We start from the raw sequence: 19,717 nt of genomic DNA on the forward strand, positions 1-19,717 counted from the left end.
CAATATTATCTTCCCCTCAAAATACAATAAAAATATGCTGGAATATTTAACTGAGTTCAACTTTCTATTTAGCTAAAAACTCCCCCCCCCCCCCCCCACCAGGGTATTTTCACCATTGACATTGATCACTGGTCTTCATTTCAGGGTAACTCACAAGAGTGACTAGATAATGATAAGTAGAGAACAGCATGGCTGTATGGAGATGATGGTGCTTGGGGCTGGCCCCTTAGGCTTACTGACCAATGTGTTTGGAGCCCGCATAAGCTTCTTGGCACGTCTGATTCCAAACAGCGCCTCAGCCTACGCGACTTCCAAATTGCTTACAAACAGTCAAAATTGCTTATTTATTTATTTAACAAGCACTTACTTAGAATTACTACATGACAGCGTACTAAACACTTGACAATCTTATGAAGAAGACACCACTATCACCACCATTTTATAGACAGGGAAACCAAGGCAAAGAAAACTTAAGTAACTTGTTCAAAGTCACAGAGCTGGAAGTAACAGAGCTGGGATTCAAATCCATGATGTCTGGCTCCAGAGTCCATTCTTTTAACCATTCACTACACTATGCCACTTCCTGCTAATGTCAATATAAATTAATCTATGTTTCTTACCTTAAGACACATTAAAAAGAAGATATGAACAAGACATAATAAATGTAAAATAATGAGTGGGCAGAAATGCACCAGTGACCCCGTGCTAGCAATGGACTACCTAATGAGATCTATCTCCCAGTAATGGTGATATCAGAAGTGTGGCAGCGGGTGTCAATGGTTTCCACTCATCCCTGGAGGGTCCTCTATACTTAGAGCTACCGGACAGTCAACAGGCAATGAGAGGACTGAATGGAAAGGTAAACAACCCCAGAAGGAAGGCTGGGAGAGAAAGGGGAAATAAAACTCCCTCTTCCTGGAGCCACAGACAAGAAAGAAAGGCAAAGGAATGAAATACTTTGGATCATTGTATATATTTACCATTACATTTTGCTTTAATATTCGCTATGCCAATGTTACCATGGGCTAGAAGGTGGGAAGAGATGGGAGAAGAGACAGAAATGTTAAGGAAATGTGAAGCTTAAGCTTTAGTGGATTATTAATGTGACAGTGTTAAAAACTTTACCTCCGCTCCTTTTTCCAGGAGTAACTCCACACAGTCAGCATCTGACACCATGCAGGCACAGTGCAGGGGTTTCAGTGTGCCATGGGTACAGTTCACATCTGCTCCCTATGGGCAGAAGGAAACTCCGGTCAGTGTGCTCGGCTCTGGCTCACTGAGCAGGACGAGACTCAGAACTGAGTCCAGGGCAGAAGAGGCCTCTAGCTCTGACCGCACTATAAACACACCATTGGTCCCAGTTTCCAGTCCTATTTATTAATATCCACACCAAGAAAATACACTGAAGATGAAAGAAAGGAACTATTGATTCCTTAGATCAAATTATTAAGGTTTTCCACAAGGTAACTTGTCAGACAGTCATCTAAACCTCATTGAGGACATAGCCTCATGTGCAAAAGCAGTGAGAAACTGGGGATCAATCAAACAGGAGAGCTGGAAAAGCAACCCACTTTCTATGGCCATCATGCTCTGAAAAAGTCAGGAAACGGAGTCTGTCAGACTGAAACCAAGAGAACTGGCATGCTCTTTCTGCCATTCAACAGATGACCATCATTAACAGTAAGGTCATGTTAATGTTCTCTCTCTGTTTATAAACATCTTCAAAGTAGTCTCTTAGCATCAGCATTCTCTGCTGCCTAGTCCCTGCTGGTACTGCTGTTTCACATCTGATGAAAGGGGATGGGGATCCTAAAGACAGACCAAAGTCACTGAATGACTCAGCAGCAGAGCTAGAATTAGAATGTGACAAACTTCCTACTGCTGAATCCTCTGGTACCGCTTCTGCTGAGAATAAGTTTGTATGACTTTCTTCTCAAAGCTGCACCACCCAACTTGGAAGCAGCTAGAGAGCTCCAGGCGGTAAATAAGGATTCCACGGTTGTTGAAAAGAACTTACAAAAGTAAGCATCTGGATGCATTTTCTAGTGATAAAAAAATGACCTTGTAACTTCTCTTCAACAGGAATAATATTCAGAAAAAGATATCAAAGACCAAAGACCGTCTAGGACACTAGTCATATAACAATTGCTGGATAGCAGTGATTAGACATGTTAAGATGTTTTCTTAAGTCAAAAATTACCATGCACTTTAGGGACTGACATTCCTTACAGAACTAGAAGTGGTAGCTGTTGTCAAGATAGACGGCAAGTGATATCTCTCTGTGTAATTATTATAAACCACAAGGATCTGAAAACCACTTCTGCTTTGCTCGTCTCCTTCCTCCCTTAGTAAAACATGTATAGAAGACTTTGAGTTTACTGGATCCCACATGTACCATATCCAGACAGAGATTTCACAAAGAATGTGAGACTAGGGTTACCTAGAACGTACTTCCTGAAGAAAATGTCAGATGCACAAAGCGAGAGGGAGAAGAAAAGAGAAGCAAAACACAAGGAAAATGTATTTTCATGGTCAAGTTAATACATCTAAGAGGACTGTAAAAACTCCTTGTGATATTGTGCTGAGTCAATGCTTCCAATCTGTAATCTATTACGATTCCCCAGGAACTTTCCCGCTTCACCTCCCACAGGCCTCTCCGTCAGTCCAGCACACTCACCCCTCTGATGAGGTCCTCTACATTATCATGTGGGAAGGAACGAATGGCAGCGATTGTTCGGATTAAGCGCTCTGAGAGAGAGTATTTGCTCTGAATGCTCTGCATAATATACCACATGCTGGAACTCATCAAGGCTCAGAGTATGTTCACATGCTCCAAACTGCCTGAAACAAAGAAGTTTTAGGCATACACAACATCACTGAGCATACCTGTCCCTAGGATTAGGAATTCTGTGAGGCCTTCCCAACAGTACAAGATTTCAAAGCGATCAATGACTAATTAATAATTTTTTGGAATCATAAAGAAATAGACTGTAATAGTTGCTTAGGGAGTTGGGTAAATCTGGATGAAAATTCTCTGACCTTCAGCACCTCAATTCTACTCTCTGAACTAGTCTGGAACAAGATTTCCCCAAGCGGCCCCAAGACCCATGGAGCTCTGTGGAGTTTACAAACAAGACTAGGCAAGCAAGGGGATTTTTTTTAAAGGCTGAAGATGCCCAAAACTAACTTTCCCTCCTCTGGATTCTGTGGTCTTTACTATCACCATCACCTTTAGCTTACTTGTTATATCTGGCCCCGCAAGTATAGTTATGTTCATCTTGTTTCTCCTCTAAATTGTAATCAATTAGAAGGCAAGGTCCCTGTCTTCTATTTTTTGTTCATGTAAGACCAGCCACAGAATCTCACAAAAAGTAGGTATTTAATAAATACTGGTTGGCTAAAGGCTATAGAAGTGATCAATACCTGTGTGAAGAGAGGGAAAAGGCTATGGAAGAAATACAGCTATGTTAACAATGACGAGACATCTGTGAAACAGGTTAAAATGTCTTCACCAAAGAAAACATGGGGAATATTTGGGTGACATTCTAAACTAAAAATCTCAAAAGGACAATTAGTCATGTATAAAAAATCAGAAAAAACTGTGAAGTTCATACCAATGACATATGCTTGTGGTTGTAGGAAAACAAGCAGACTTACGAGGCAAAACGACTTAAAAATTTTAATAATTGGCCGTTTATGACAACTAAGAAATAGATTTGGGATAATATATGCTCAAACCACAGTATGACAAAGAGTTCTACCATGGAACAAAAAAAATGCAATATACTTAAATTTAACTGTTAAGAGTTCTGCTGTATAAGATCCATATACTAGTTGGGGAACATTTAACATTATAGCAAACAAGGTGGGGCATTTCCATGAAAAAGTATATATCAAAAAACTGTAGAGAATATATAGTATACAGCACCAGCTCTCTAGAAATATATGTTCTTATTAAACTCCAAGTTCTTTGAGGGTAAAGATAGTGTTATTTTTGAAAGTTCCTGGCACATGGCAGGTTCTCAATAAATATTTGTTGAATTAATGTAAAGATTATTTCCTTAAATCCTAAAAAATTCACACCTTGCATAAAATGTTATGCAAATGATCACTACTAAGGTAAAAAACATAAAATTATTTTCATCATTTCACACCACATAATTTTTGCTTTTCATAATGGAGTACCCCCTTATGCATTATGTAATATATTATAAATGTGAATAGTTTCTATTTTGCTAATCAGTAGCCATTTATCTGTTTAAACTATATACAGTATTAATTAATAGAATGCAGGTTAACAATGCTCAATTCATAGGTATCAATGATTCATATTGGGCATTCTTCTTCCCTACGTTATTATGAATGAATAAGCTTACACACTCGTTTATATGTCTCTCTGAAACTTTCTAGATAGAATAGAGTTGGAATATGTTTTAACCTAATAGCCACTACATGCAGAGACAATGGTCTGTATCTTATACTTTTTTGTTGCAAGGGAAAAGGAGAAAAAACCAGAGGTGCATTTGAACCAGAGATTCCAAGAATGGGGGGCAGAAGACAGAACATCTAAAGTGAAAATAGACTGAACTAGTTCTGTTATCGGTTTCTGGGCCATGATAATCTGAAGAAACTAAACCCTGCAATCATTTTCGCCGCAGTCCTGGGACTCCAGGCTAAGAACTCCTAACTCAGGACATGACCAGTGGTTCTCTGCTGTTGCATGGAAGCTCCTGATGAAGAGTGAAACTTCGGGGCACATTAACAACATGCACTGTGGGGAAGGGTCAAGGAAATGTAAGCTTGACCCATTTCCAGACAGCAGCCCCCTTCCTCTGCTGGAACTGAAAAGCCTCCCTACCCCCCCCGCCCCCCCGGTTTTCTTTCACTGCGGATCCAGAGAAAACACCAAGGAGTTTTCTATTGCGATGGTAGAAGCAAAGGGGGAGAGAGGCGACATTCAACACCTTTGATGCTAATGAGGCCTCGGCTTCCGCCCAGGCCGGGAGACCCTCAGTCCAGCCAGAGCCCCCAACACCACCACACCTGCTGGGGTGAAGTGGCGGGGGTGGGGGACGGCTCGCGGCAGCTGCGTCTTGCCGAGACAGAGCCGAAAGGCAAGGGCACGAAATGCGAGGACGTGTGGTGTCACTTTCCTCATGGCATCCGCAAAGATCGCAGCAATGCCGGCAGGTATCCCCGCGGGGGACGCGGGGCGGGGGGGCGATGGGTGAAAGAAGGTCGAGCAATCTACGCCTGTGGAGCTCTGGAGGCTAAACAACCCCCGCCCTGATTACCCCAAGGCCAGGAACCATGTCTCTTTCTCCAGGGTTAACGAAACCCGAGCTGGGAATGGAGAAGGAGCTACAGCGCGTAGTGCCACGGGTTAAGGAACCTGGCTGCAGGCATTCCCGCAGCGAGGTACGCACTCACCAGACCGCCGGGCTGAGCTGGGTGGTGAAAGCCGCTGTCAAGGCGTGACCCGGAAGCAGAAGTTGTCGTCTCCCCCGGCCCCTCTGTTTACAGGATGTGAAGGGGTACTGGGATGGGTGCCTGCGCATCGGCCAATGGCTGGAGGCGGCGTGCGCCTGCGCAGACTCGTGAGGCAGCCTTCGTCCTACCCAGTTATAACTAACAGATTACGTTCTTTGCCCGCCAGACGCTTTGCGCGCAGGCGCAGTGTAGCGGTCTCGGCGCCGTCCGGGAACTCGGGTCCGCAGCGGTAGGCAAAAAGCTCTCCGGCCCCGGCTTTTCCTGACGCTATGCGGCAGCGCCTGCGTGGACCGGCCTGCAGTGGGTCCTTCTGTGCCCTCCGCTGCCTCCCTCTGTCTCCAACTGAGGTGGCCTGAGCACTGCATTTCGAAATCTCTAAACTCGCTGCACTGGTTCAGTTGCTTAGGAGACTAAACTGTTAGTAAGAAGCGTTTTGGGAAGCGATTTCCATCATTCATAATATCGGAACGCATGTATGCTCTTCTGAACCCTCCTGGATACTGTCCACGCTTCCTCAAAGGGAACCATACCGAAGATAACCACCCAAGAGATGTAGTAGCCCAAATGTTGAAGACTGAAAAAGACGTACATGCTGACAGAACCCTTCCCACCTTGAGAGATGCTGACATCTCTCAGTGATGTACTTTCTGTGCAAAGCACAAACATTTAAAGCCAGCAGCACGCGGTGGTGCAGGTAAAGAGTGAAGCAGCCTACACAGGACAACTGTCAGTGTTGACTGAGATCTACCCGGTAGCCTGTTTAACCAAAAACGCCCCGACACCTACCTCCCAAAGCGCGTTCTAAGCAACATAATCGAATGAGTTTTGGAGTAAAGCACGGCCCAGAGAGTTCATGAACACCACCGAGAGGATGATGAACTGGAACAGTTCATGCCTTGTCTGAAGAGTGAGCCTCTTCTGAGTTCCAAACTGAAAAGATTTTTGCCATGCAAAAATGTGTCCCCCACCTCCTGCCACTCTGTTATGGTGAGGTTGTCCAATTTTTCAAAAGAAGCCAAAATCCAGATTTTTATACAAGTGAATCCTCTCCAATTGCAAATATTGGCAACATTTTAAAAAAATCATTTTGCAAGCAGGCAACAGTCAGCCTGTAAGCCACCAATTCCATATTCTGGGTTAAAGGCTGCTCTAGTCATTGGCAGCTCTATGGAAGAAGGGCTTAGGGACAGCCTGCTGCTTGGGATGGAGTCTGGGGAGTTGACTTGAAGCTGTAGCTACATATTAATTACATTGCTTTTAATTTATAGATTTACTTAGGAAAGGCTGAAAGAATTTGAATGATATGTGGAGGCCAGAACCCTATCCTCATGCCCCAACTACCATAAGGCATTTGATCAAAACAGTGAATGGAAGCAGTTTGATTCTGTGCCCCTTGCTTCTAAACCAGAAATCTATATTATTCTCTAGGGCCCTAGAGAATGTTAAACCTTCAAATACAAGGGCAAAAGATACCTGTGTTGGTGCTAATCCAAAATGGGAAGTTCATCCTGTGAACCTTAATCCTTCCTGGCCACCAAAGGGAAGATCATAGATAAATCAAACCACTACATGTCTTGTCAGACCTAACCTTGTTTCAGTCAGTACCTCTCAAACTCCCACCTCTGTGCCTAGAACTGTCTAGAATTAATACCCCAGTATATATTCTCCCTGGAATCCCCTTGAATTCTACTTGGCTGGGGAATTAATGAGGCAAGAGGCAGATGTGTAAAAAGTCCACTGCATAATGCAGTGGGCCAAGGTGTGCTAGGTCTCCCTCTCTCTGGACCCAGTAAGATGATGCTATACTTGACACCACCCATAGCTTTCTCTAAGTGGAGCACAAACTTCAGACAACTGATCTATGGAAGGGTTGATGACTGCCTTTCTGGGCTTTTATTAAGTCTAGTTCTAGTGAGTCTACTGCTGTGTCTTGGAAAATCTTGGAAAATCCATTGCACAAAAGAAGGAGTCCTCCTTCTTCTGGTACACACCAGAAATGATAGAGTCAAAGGATGCAGCAAATGAAAATAGAACACCTGAGTTTCCTTGCCTTAACAGTTTTAATTCAATGTCATATGCCACCTAGATGGAAAGAGAAAGCAGAGTACAGAAGTATAGACCTAGCTTTTGTCCTGGCTCTGAGATTGATAGTTACTTCCTCCCAAATTTTTGGGCATCAGTTTTCTCAATTGTAAAGTGAGAGAATTGGCTGAAATAATCTCTGAACATCCTTCTATTTCTACGATTCTGAATCTATTTAATTTTAAGCAAAAATTCCTGCTTCCAAAATTTTGACTCCTCATCAGATACGAATAGCTTTATGGCTATAAAAATACTACTATATTAGTAGTAGTATTTATGGCTTAATTGTAAGATGCCAAAGTCTACATAGCTTCCCTTCCATTTTTGCTTCTTCTGGTGCCTCCTTTCTAAAGCAGCGTAAACAGAGTGCCAATTCCAAGCTTCAGTTTTTTTTTTTCCAAGCTTCAGTTTTTAAATGTTATTTGTGTTACATAAATGTTCAAACATACTGAAAAAAACCCAGAGAGAATAGTACCACGAACTCCTTCTATACATCATCCATATTTAACATATTAACATTTTGCCAAATGTTTTAAATCTATTTTTTTATTTGTTGTTTTGTACAGCTTTAGGCTTTCCGAATAAACTATTCAGACAACATTCACGGTTTGGGTGGAATTTTTTTTCTGAGAAGTTTTGATTTAACACTCTACATGGTCATATAAAAACTTGAGCTATCTCATGTTTATCCATTTCTTCCTTGAAAAACTATGACTTTTTCCCTGGGTTGTCTACTTTCTCAAAGGTTCTTGATTGGTAAATGTTAGGGTGTATAAATTCTGGGAGACTCTCAACGTCTTATAAATATAGAATGATGACTCTCCCAGTGAGACTCCCATAGGCCAACTATACAGATTATTTCATAGTGTCTGAAAAATATACTGCACAACCAAATGAGGTTTCAGATCCATTCATTCATACATTTATCGAACATTTACTGGCACCTACTTTGTTTCAGGCTGTGCTCACAGTGCAGGGGAGACAGTGATGGTGAAACACATTCTCTTATTATCAAGGTTAGAGATGGATTTGCAAACAGTCAATTGCCATTCAGGATAATTATTTCAACAAAGCTTTGATGTACAAAGTCAATGTTGAAGAACAGTACTTCACAGTGAGAGAACACAGAATATAGAGAGAAAGGGTCTGTGTGGAGATGTTTTGAGGAGCAATTTGTTTATGCTTTTCAGTTTCCACTTCCTTCCCACCCAGAGGGAGAGTTAGTGCTCATGCTGCATCCTTATCCTTGAGCCCAGAGAGGGGCTTCTATGGGACCAGAGCAGTTGGCAGTTGTTTCCCATAGTTGTAAAACACAGAGACCTGCACCAGCACTTGTCTGTAATTTAAAGGCAGGATCCACAAAGCAGAGGTGGACGCTTCGGGATCTGCCAGCACTCTCAGATTCGATAGGGATGATAAATGGATAAGTATTTCTTAGGACCAGATGTGGGCCATATAGAAGACAGTCCAGATGTGGGCCATATAGAAGACAGTCAGCATAGTGTTGCCTTTGGTTTATTCAAAAGGGCTGTCTAGAGGTGTGGAGGGACCCAGTGACCAGAAGCTAGGGATAGATGGACAAACATAGGAATCTTAGCATACACAGAGGTTGTCATAGGCAACCAACTGTATCTGTTTAGGCCAAAAGGACTGAAGTGAGAGGTCTCTGATGATAGGATCTCTAAAGAACATTTGAAAGCACCCTACAAGAAAAAGTCAACTTAAATCATCTGCCAGACCTAGGTAGTACACATATATCATATCTCCTAGGTGCTCTGCTTCCCTCTTTCACACAGCAGGTCAAACAGCAGTTAGCTAGTGGGGGGAGGAGGTACGTTAAGGGGAAAGTTGAAGGCAGGCAGCCACAGGAGGCCTTACATGGGGAATGGGGAGGAGAAGTCTTAAACTGGTGCCTTAGAATGAAGACTGAAGTATTTGATTACCATCTTGGACTGGAAACATTCTAATTACCAAGTCAAGACTCTCTTTCTTGACTTAAAGTGACGTACTTAAAGGATTGTCAGTTATCAAAGAATGAACCAAAGTCAGGGAATCTGCCCAATTTTCCACTCAGGGAAAATTGCAGGGGAAGATCATCCTTTCTCTCTCTGTGTGTGTGTGTGTGTGTGTGTGTGTGTGTGTGTGTGTGTGTGTATGTATATATATTTATATATGTATGTACATATATAAATATAAATGTGTGTATGTGTGCGTATATGTGTGTGTGTGTGTGTGTATGTGTGTGTATTTTTTTTTAAAGTAGGCGCCATACCCAACATGGAGCCTAATGCAGGTCTTAACTCATGACCCTGAGCTGAAGACCTGAGCTGGAATCGAGAGTAGGACGCTTAACCAACGGCTACCAGGTTCCCCCCTCCCCAAAATTTTAAAAGATGATAAAAGCTAAAAAACAAAATGGTTTTTGATCACATCCCATGAATTTTGCATTTAACATTCCAGTTCCATGTCTATACATTTTAGTTTGTTATTTGTGATCTTCATGCTTTGATATAAGTGAGTTGTTTTTTGCTTGTTTTAGATATGTTGTGTCTCTCATAAAACTTTTAGGTCATTATTTTTTCTTCTCTCCTCTGCTAATCCAGTTCTGCTCTTAAGAAGTGTTCATTAGATGGTGCTGACTAACAGTACAACTAGTGTTTCTATTTTCACCTTGGCACAGACCTGAACGAGAAATTTGATAATGCTGTTTTGCTTGTAATGATTGCTGCCATCACCGTTCAACATGTATTAATGTCCAGGATCCGGGCAGATGCCATTAAGCTGTCCCAGGTTATAGACCGGGTGTCTTGTTTTTTGAGCTTTGTGGCTACCTCACAGCGGCAGGCTTTTGTGTAACTTCTTTTTGGAGTGAAAAACTCCTTTCTTCACCAGCTGGCTCCAAACCCTTTCCCGATTTTGCATGCAACCCTCTAGAGTGACCATGTACTAGAGGAGAGGAATTCTGTCTTACAACCTCTGTAAGTGGTAACCTGAAGCCTTTCCCAACAGTTTTCTGGCTTCTGGCCAGAATTTATCAATTATTCTTCTGTCTAAAAAAGGACTCATCTTTCTTTGGGGGCCACTTGGGTAATGTTGGTGCAACGTTTTCCTGACACCTGTCCTAGAGAAAGGTGACTTAAGACGTGTTTCCTTCCAAATGAACTATTCTCTTGTCCCCAAAGAACGGGGAAAAGAATGAAAAGGAAGTTTGTGATACTCTAAGCGTGAAGGAGAGAGAGGGGATCAATCAAAATTAGCAAAGGAGGGTGAAAAAATAAGATCTAAGTGTCAGACTAGTTGGGAAAATTAGCTTTGGTTCATTAATATAATGGTCTATTTTCTCTCTACTTTGAATTTCTTCAGTTTTTAGGGTTACTGTTTATTGCTTATCCCTTATTTAAGAAACAAAATAGTATATAAATACCGCAGGGACCAAGTTTCCAGTTCTGATATTAGTTCTAGTTACTTTGCCAGTCTAAGCAAGTTATATTATTTAAGTATCAATTTACTGATCTGTACAACCTGATGTGCAGATGGTGGCTCTTATATATTTTGTATTTGTCTGGTCCTCCCAGTTACACTGTAAGCACCTCTAAGGCAGAGATTAGGATTTCCTTCACTCACTCCTCCCTCCTCCATAGCACAGTCCCAGACACACAGTAGGTATTGGATACATGCATTGAACTAAAGTGAACTGACTGACCTCCCAAAGACAGGAATAGTGGAATGCCTCTATGTACTACTGGTCCTTGACCCTGAGAAAGAAGTCAGAAGTTACATTTAAAAGGAAATTTGAAAAGGAGCTTTGGAAATAGAAGCAAAGGAAAAGAAAAAAAAAGTACAGAGAAATATAAGCCTTGTGAAACTTTTTCTACGCTTAAACTTTGTCCTAGAGAAAGTAGTTCAGCAGAGAAAAGAACAGTATTAGTGTGCAGCAGGGGTAGTCTCCCAAGATGTGTCATCAGGATTAAACAAGGACTTCTTTCAGAAACTGCTCAGAGGCAGACATGCTCCCAATATTCAAACTCTATTCTTTTTCTTTTTAACCTTCCTCAAGGCTCAAGGAAATCTATGAATCGCTACTTTTTGAAAATTAGCTTTTCATCAATATTTTATTATTTTTTTGGCCTCATAGGTTACCAATATTTTCACAATTAGAATGATTTTAAAACATTTTGAGACTTTGTAGAGAAAGAATGCCTAAAGGATTGGGGGGGTGCAATAAAAATATAAATAACAATGTTAATGATAATATTTAAATTACATACATATAGATATTATTTTTCCAAGAATGTGGGCAGTTATAGCTAAATCACCTAGCAAACCAAGACTGGAATAGACAAACACAAGCAGGAGGGATTTCAAGATTCTTCAAGGAAGGGAAATTAACAGAGGAAATGCTCACTTGTCTGGTACCACTGAGTGGTCTAGACTGACCTGGAGAGTTCTACCAGCAAGGAATGATTGGATTCTCTGAATCAATTTCAGGGACTTAAGCTTTAGGAACTGTTAATTTGAGAATTTTGTGCTCTCTTAAGCCCCATGCTATTTCTAGTAGGAGTAGGTCTCCCCCTGGAGGGAGAAATAGAGAATTTATTTCTCAGACTTCTGCTCAGAATTCAGTTAACTAGTTCTTTGTTCATTACTCACTCATCCATTCATTCAATAAATACTTATTAAATTCCATTACTGTGCTATTCCTTATGACAGATGCTGAAGATATGGCTGAAAATAAGACCAACATGGTACCTGTCTTCAGGAAAATTATAGTTAGTGTCAGAAATAAACCTTAGGTAAAGAAACAAAAAAATAGGGGCACCTGGGTGCCTCAGTGGGTTAAAGCCTCTGCCTTTAGCTCAGGTCATGATCCCAGGGTCCCTGCTCAGCAGGGAGCCTGGGCACCCCACCACCCCCCACCTGCCTCTCTGCCTACTTGTGATCTCTGTCTGTCAAATAAATAAATAAACTCTTTTAAAAAATATAAAAATAATCACAGTAGTGGTAAGTTCTATAAGGGAAAAGTATGAAGGATAATATGACCATTCAGTAGAGTCTCAGTAAGTCTGGGAGGTAAAATAAAACGGCTTTGAGCATGGATTTGGAAAATAAATGGATGTAACCAGATCAAAGCTGCAGGGCCCTCCAGCAAATGGTCAAGAGTATTCAAAGATTCTGAGTGGGAAAAAATCTTAGGAAGTTGGAAGAAGAGTATGAGGCCAGAATGATAAGGAAGCAAAGGGCACAAGGTAAAGCTGGAAAGGAGAAATGCTCCAGATTAGCCAGGGTCTTGGTGGACACACTAAAGATTCTAAACTTTATCCCAAAAGAAGAAGAAACTATTGATAGGTTTTATACAAGTGACATAATCACATCTGTCTTTTTAAAGGATTATGTTGACTTTCTGATGAATGAATTATAGAAGGAACAAGGATTAAAATAGGAAGAATAGCAATTAAGTGATCTAGGCAAGAAGTGGTAGGGACTTGGACTAAGGTGGTGGCCATATAAAGGGAGAGAAGTGAGTGAATTTGAAATATTTTAGGTCAGAATAGATAGAGCTTGGTGATTGACTACAAACTGAAGATGAGGGGGTATCGTTTGCCAACAATGACTTTTAGATTTTTACTGTATTCTCCTAGATGAATTGAGTAGTCATTCACGAAGGTAAGAACTTGAGAGGAAACAGGTAGTGTGTGTGTGTGTGTGTGTGTGTGTGTGTGTGTGTTGGGAGGATCTGATCAAAGATTAGTTCATCAAATATTTATTAAGGCTCCTACTCAATGTCAGGTACTGTGTTTGGTATTAGATACTGGAAATTAAAAAGTAGAGGCAATACAGGATTCCTGTCCATAAGAAACTTTTGATTAATGGAAGATAATGACAACATAATGAATTATTTCAATATTATGCAGTTATGCAAGAATAAATGCCATCCAGTAGAAGCCCAGAAAAGAGACAACAGGCAACTTAGCACAACCTGGGGGGCTCAGAGAAAACTTTTTTTTAAAAAAATATTTATTTGACAGAGAGAAATCACAACTAGGCAGAGAGGCAGGCAGAGAGAGAGGAGGAAGCAGGCTCCCTGCTGAGCAGAGAGCCCGACGTGGGGCTCGATCCCAGGACCCTGGGATCATGACCTGAGCCGAAGGCAGAGGCTTTAACCCACCGAGCCACCCAGGTGCCCCCAGAGAAAACTTTTTAAAGAAGATTTTAACTGAATAAAGTCTTGAGGGATTAGAAGAAGTAATTCAGGTAAAGAAAGGTGGAAGTTTTTTTCTTCATGAGAAACAAGGAATAAATTACTTAAACCAGCTATCTGCTAAAAACAAAATACTGGATAGAAAATTAAATTAAATTAAATTTTTTGTGTGTGTTCCAAAATTCATTGTTTATGCACCTCACCCAGTGCTTCATGCAGTATGTGCCCTCCTTAATACCCACCACCAGGCTTACCCCACTCCACTCCAAAACCCTCAGTTTGTTTCTCAGAGTCCTCAATCTCTCATGGTTTGTCTCCCCCTCCGATTTCCCCCAATTCACTTCTCTCCATCTCCCAATGTCCTCTGTGTTATTCCTTATGCTCCACAAGTAAGTGAAACTATATGTTAATTGACTCTCTCTCCTTGACTTATTTCACTCAGCATAATCTCCTCCAGTCCTGTCCATGTTGCTACAAAAGTTGGGTATTCATTCTTTCTGATGGAGGCATAATACTCCACTGTATATATGGACCATGTCTTCTTTATCCATTCATCTGTTGAAAGGCATCTTAGTTCTTTCCACAGTTTAGCGACTGTGGCCATTGCTGCTAGGAACATTGGGATACAGAGAGCCCTTCTTTTCACTACATCTGCGTCTTTGGGGTAAATACCCAGTAGAGCAATTGTAGGGTCATAGGGAAGCTCTATTTTTAATTTCTTAAGGAATCTCCACACTGTTTTCCAAAGTGGCTGCACCAATTTGCATTCCCACCAACTGTGTAAGGGGTTCCCCTTTCTCCACATCCTCTCCAACACTTGTTTACTGTCTTGTTGACTAACTGGTGCAAGGTGGCATCTCAATGTGGTTTTGATTTGATCTCCCTGATGGCTAATGATGATGAACATTTTTTCATGTGTATGTTAACCATTTGTATGTCTTCTTTGGAGAAGTGTCTGTTCATGTCTTCTGCCCACTTTTTGACGTGATTATCTGTTTTGTGTGTGCTGAGTTTGAGGAGTTCTTTATAGATCTTGGATATCAGCCCTTTGTCTGTAGTGTCATTTGTGAATATCTTCTCCCATTCTGTGGATTGCCTCTTTGTTTTGTTGATTGTTTCTTTTGCTGTGCAGAAACTTTTAATCTTGATGAAGTGCCAAAAGTTCATTTTTGCTTTTGTTTCCTTTGCCTTTGGGGACATGTCTTGAAAGAAGTTGCTGTGGCTGATGTTGAAGAGGTTACTGCCTATGTTCTTCTTTGGGATTTTGATAGATTCCTGCCTCACGTTGAGGCCTTTTAACTATATCGAGTTTTTCTTTGTGTGTGGTATAAGAGAATGTTGGAGTTTCATTCTTCTATACATAGCTGTCCAATTTGCCCAGCACCATTTATTGAAGAGACTGTCTTTTTTCCACGGGATATTTTTTTAAATCACCCTTAAAATTATCCAAGATGTTTCAAAAGAAAAATTTAAAGATCGATAATCTCAACTCCACTCTAAAGAACAGAAAAAGGACGACTTCTAAAAGTCTTTGATGAAATAAATATAACATTGAGACAAAAATCTGATAGATTGTACAAAGAGAAAGGTACAGATGAATCTCATTCATGAGTATCAGTGCAAAAATTCCAAATAAAATTTTAGCAAATAGAATCAAAGAACATGTTATGTCATGACCAAGTGGATATTGCTTTAGGAAGGCAAAGATGATTCAAGGTTAGAAAATACATTAATATATTTATTAATATTATATATCAGAAGAAAAGATTTGTGATTATCTCCATAGATTCTGGGAAAATATCTAAGAAGATTCAAGATGTATTCCTAATAAAAATAATTGTTAAAAGAGGAATAAAAGAGTATTTTCCTAACATCATAAAGCATCTTGCTTACCAGTAGCTTACTCTTTTATTGGGAAAACACTGGAGGCACTCTTACTAATGTCTGAAGCACAACAAGGATGTCTACACTATTACTATAACATCTCACATGGTGTTCGAGGTATTTGCCACAGCACTGATATAGAGAAGGCAATTCGATATATGAGAATTGTAGAAAATATAGTCACGTGTCTAGAAAATGAAAGCAAAGCAATAGGAAAACTGCTGAAAATAAAATGATAACTCAGCATGGTGCAGGATATAAAAGCAATTTACAGAAGTCTGTAGGATTCAATACAGGGAAACTTCATGATACTCCCCAAAACACAAAAGTAAAAAACTTGAATGAATAAAAGACAGACCTTCAGTTAATTTGTGAATGTAATATAATTTCAATAAAAAGTCTAACAAGACTTTTTTTGTTTGATTTTTAGTTAGATAAATTGATTCTTTTTTTTAAAAAGATTTTATTGTTTTATTTGAGAGAGAGAGTGTGCACCAGCTGGGGGGGAGGGGCAGAAGCAGACTCCCCACTGAGCAGGGAGCCCAAAGCAGACTCCACTGGGCTCAACCCGAGAACCCAGGACCCAGGACCCAGGACCTGGGGATGACGACCTGAGCTGAACGCATATGCTTAACTGACTGAACCACCCAGGCACCCCTAGATAAATCGATTCTTAAGTTCATATGGAAAAAACTAAATAAGACTTTCTAGGAAAAACCCTGAAAAGAAGAGCAATGGGGAGGGGCCAGTCTTACCAGACATTTAAAATACTAGAAAGCCTTCACAGTTTAAAGTATAGAACTGGCACATGAATAGACAGTTACACTAATTAAACATAATATAAACCCAGTATATAAAGTAATTTTATATATGATAAAGAAATTGCAAAACAAGGAAGAAATGGACTTTGTAATAAATGTTGCTGAGACAACTGGGTAGCATTTGGACACAGGTAAAATTGAATTCTTTGCTTAGACTGTACACCAAGATAAACTCTGCATGGATTAGTTAACTAAACATAACAAAAATGGAAACCCTAAAAACAACAGAAGAAAACACCGGTCAGTTTCTGTGTAATCATCACCCATGGGAGTAGTGAGGAACACATCTCTATGACTTGAAATCTAGAATCAATAGAAGACAAATTCTATTACATAAAAATGTTTAAAAATGGCATGACCCAGATACCACAAGTAAGACCAAAGACAAATGATTCACTGGACAAAGTATCTGCAACTTAAACCACAGGAAAAAGTTAATCTCCTTAATATAAAAAGAGAGCCTAGAAATAAAAAGATGAATCCAGTGGAAAAATAGCACAAGACATAAACATAGTTAAAAATTCATGCAAGTGGCCCTTAAAGTAGTAAAATATACTCATTAGAAACAACAACAACAAAAAAGAAGCAAATTACATTACATTGAGATAGCATTTCTTACTGTGCTGGCAAAAACCCAAAAGTTTGAGAGCACACTCTTACCAAAGTTCTGGTGAAAGAGACATACTGATATGGACCAGTGGAAGTGTAGAATGATACAGCCCCCAAGGAAGGGAATTTGGTACTATCTAGAAAAATTACAAATAGAGGCAGTCATCCTTTAACCCAGCAAGTACATTTTCTAGGAAACTATCTTAAAAGTACATCTGCACAAATTCAGAATGATACATGCACAAGGTTATTCCTGTGGCATTATTTTTAATGGCAAAAGACTATAAATATCCTGAATGCCATTAAAAGAGAGGACCCGAATAGTTAAATAAATTATAGTACATAGTGGACATAGTCATACAGACATAGGAGTATTTCTTTGAATTGCTATAGAATGATTGTCATAATATTATGTGAGGTAAGGTGCAGAGCAGTATATGGGTACCTAGTTCTTGTACAAAATTAAACATTAAAGAATAATTTAGAAACTAATTAAAATGGCTATTTATGGGGGCGCCTGGGTGGCTCAGTGGATTAAGCTGCTGCCTTCGGCTCAGGTCATGATCTCAGGGTCCTGGGATCGAGCCCCGCATCGGGCTCTCTGCTCCGCAGGGAGCCTGCTTCCTCCTCTCTCTCTGCCTGCCTCTCTGCCTACCTCTCTGCCTACTTGTGATCTCTCTCTGTCAAATAAATAAATAAAATCTTTTAAAAAAATGGCTATTTATAGGAGGTGGGGATGGGGAATGAGGATTAGGGGGTAGGATTGGAAGAAACTCCTCTGAGTATACCTTTTCTTTTGTAGTTTTGACTTTAGAACAATGTAATTATTTTACATAGTCAAAAAGTAAATTAAATCAAAAAGAGAAAAAAGAGCAATCCCTAAAATTAAAAACAAAGTAAATAAGCCTAAGCATGTGAGTGGTAACATAAACCCCCCCCAACAAAAAAGATTTATTTCACATGACTTTTGAATGCAGGACTTTGTCCTTTCTTTGTGGAACATACCCTAATAACAAAACAAACTGCAAAGAATCTTAAACTTCATTCTTTAGTTTTATTGTTAATATCAATACTGGTATCATGAAACATTCTATTTATTATAGGATAAAGCAAGTAAGTTCAGTGTAAGACATGATAAAAACGGAAAATCAAGTAAGTTAAAAATCAAGTGTGTAAATTAAATCTGCAAGCTATAGGTATTCTGAAGAAGGCACTAAGCTCACTGAAGAATGTGAGCAAGCTGAATGATGCGGAGCTGTGCATGAATCTTTGAATGAGGAATCACAGAAGACTGTTCTTCAGTGCCTGAGGCTGATGATCCCCAGAAAACGTCTGTGAAGCTGATGATATATAATACCCTGATTCTGAATATGTAAATTGTTTTTACACAGTTACAAGGGACCAGATGCTTGGAAAATAGGGGATATCATCATCTATGAAAAAAACCTGTTTTAAGTCACAATTAAAAACCTTTCAATATTTTAGCTTCTGTTCAAAGGAAATGTGAAGAGAGCATTTTTCACAGATGGTCTCCATGTACAAAAAAGGGGAGGGGCGCATTTAACAAACTACCTCTGGACTGCCTGCAGGCATTAATGTGCCTCTGAGAGCAAGACCGCCTTCACAATATACCTGTTGGGAAAAGAAATGAGGATGCCTGTTACAGAATTTCACCAGTGTGTTTGATGGGATTTTCAAGAACTTGCATTTTCTCACGGCGCCTGGGTGGCTCAGTGGGTTAAAGCCTCTGCCTTAGGCTCAGGTCATGATCCCGGGATCCTGGGATTGGGCCCCAAATCAGGCTCTCTGCTCAGCAGGGAGCCGGCTTCCCCCTCTCTCTCTGCCTGCCACTCTGCCTACCTGTGATCTCTGTCTGTCAAATAAATAAATAAATAAAATCTTATTTTCTCTACTTCAAAGAATGAAGCCCTTTATCTAAATTGCTGTCATTCTTTGAGCACCCAAATTTTCAAGTGTTTCATAGAAATGAATTTTAAGATTCAAAAGACAAAGTTACTCTTGGAAATACTTCATAAAGCTAAATAATTTCTCTTGCATTTTTATAAGAATTATTATTACTTTTTGCTTGGTATAGAAAAAGGAGCAAGCTAACTAAAGGCAGACTTTAGGCTGCATTATAGAAATGTTTCAAAAATTATGGGTTGTATTTGTTGGTTTAAATGTCAACTGTAGAAAAATACTGGTTTTCCCACAGTAAAGGGTTTGGGCACTGCTTTGAAGGCCTTTTTAAATTTTTTTCAGAGACATTGCTAGCAAACATAGCAGAAAGCGGGCCCACTTATGAATTCCATCTAACCACGCAAGAAATAGTATCATTGTTTATTGCAACTGGAAGAGTTTCTACAAGTGTGAAAGAAATGGAAAACTTCAGGAACTTGATGCAAAATATTCATTAAGGAAATAAGTTGAGGGGAGTCTGGGTGGCTCAGTCCCTTAAGCATCTGCCCTCAGCTCAGGTCATGATCTCCACAACCTGGGATCCAGCCTGAGCCTGCATCAGAATTCCTTCTCAGTGGGGATTCTGCTTTTCTCTCTCCCTCGCCCCTCTCCACCCCTTGTACTCTGTCCTTTTCTCTCTCTCTCTCTCTCAAATAAATAAATACAATCTTAA

General features: G+C 40.1%; 1 protein-coding gene and 1 pseudogene across 5 annotated transcripts in view; one reads left to right on the plus strand and one right to left on the minus strand.

The window, feature by feature from the left end:
• The window catches only part of ASB8 (ankyrin repeat and SOCS box containing 8), a 9,455-nt gene extending 3,950 nt beyond the window's left edge, over positions 1 to 5,505 (minus strand). Inside the window, exons 1-3 of one of the 5 annotated variants that reach the window (XM_046013954.1) lie at positions 5,431 to 5,505; positions 2,678 to 2,837; positions 1,126 to 1,230 (exon numbers count right to left, since the gene is read on the minus strand). In XM_046013954.1, coding sequence (XP_045869910.1) covers positions 1,126 to 1,230; positions 2,678 to 2,806 — 234 coding nt within the window. In that variant the 5' untranslated portion in view covers positions 2,807 to 2,837; positions 5,431 to 5,505. The other 4 variants (XM_046013953.1, XM_046013955.1, XM_046013956.1 and 1 more) reach the window with 4 other exon arrangements.
• A 59-nt stretch (positions 5,506 to 5,564) lies between these two features.
• Positions 5,565 to 19,502, plus strand: LOC123946388 (annotated as a pseudogene).
• Positions 19,503 to 19,717: the final 215 nt, after the last annotated feature.

The sequence above is a fragment of the Meles meles genome, chromosome 7 (assembly GCF_922984935.1).
Source record: "Meles meles chromosome 7, mMelMel3.1 paternal haplotype, whole genome shotgun sequence".
Taxonomy (NCBI): domain Eukaryota; kingdom Metazoa; phylum Chordata; class Mammalia; order Carnivora; family Mustelidae; genus Meles; species Meles meles.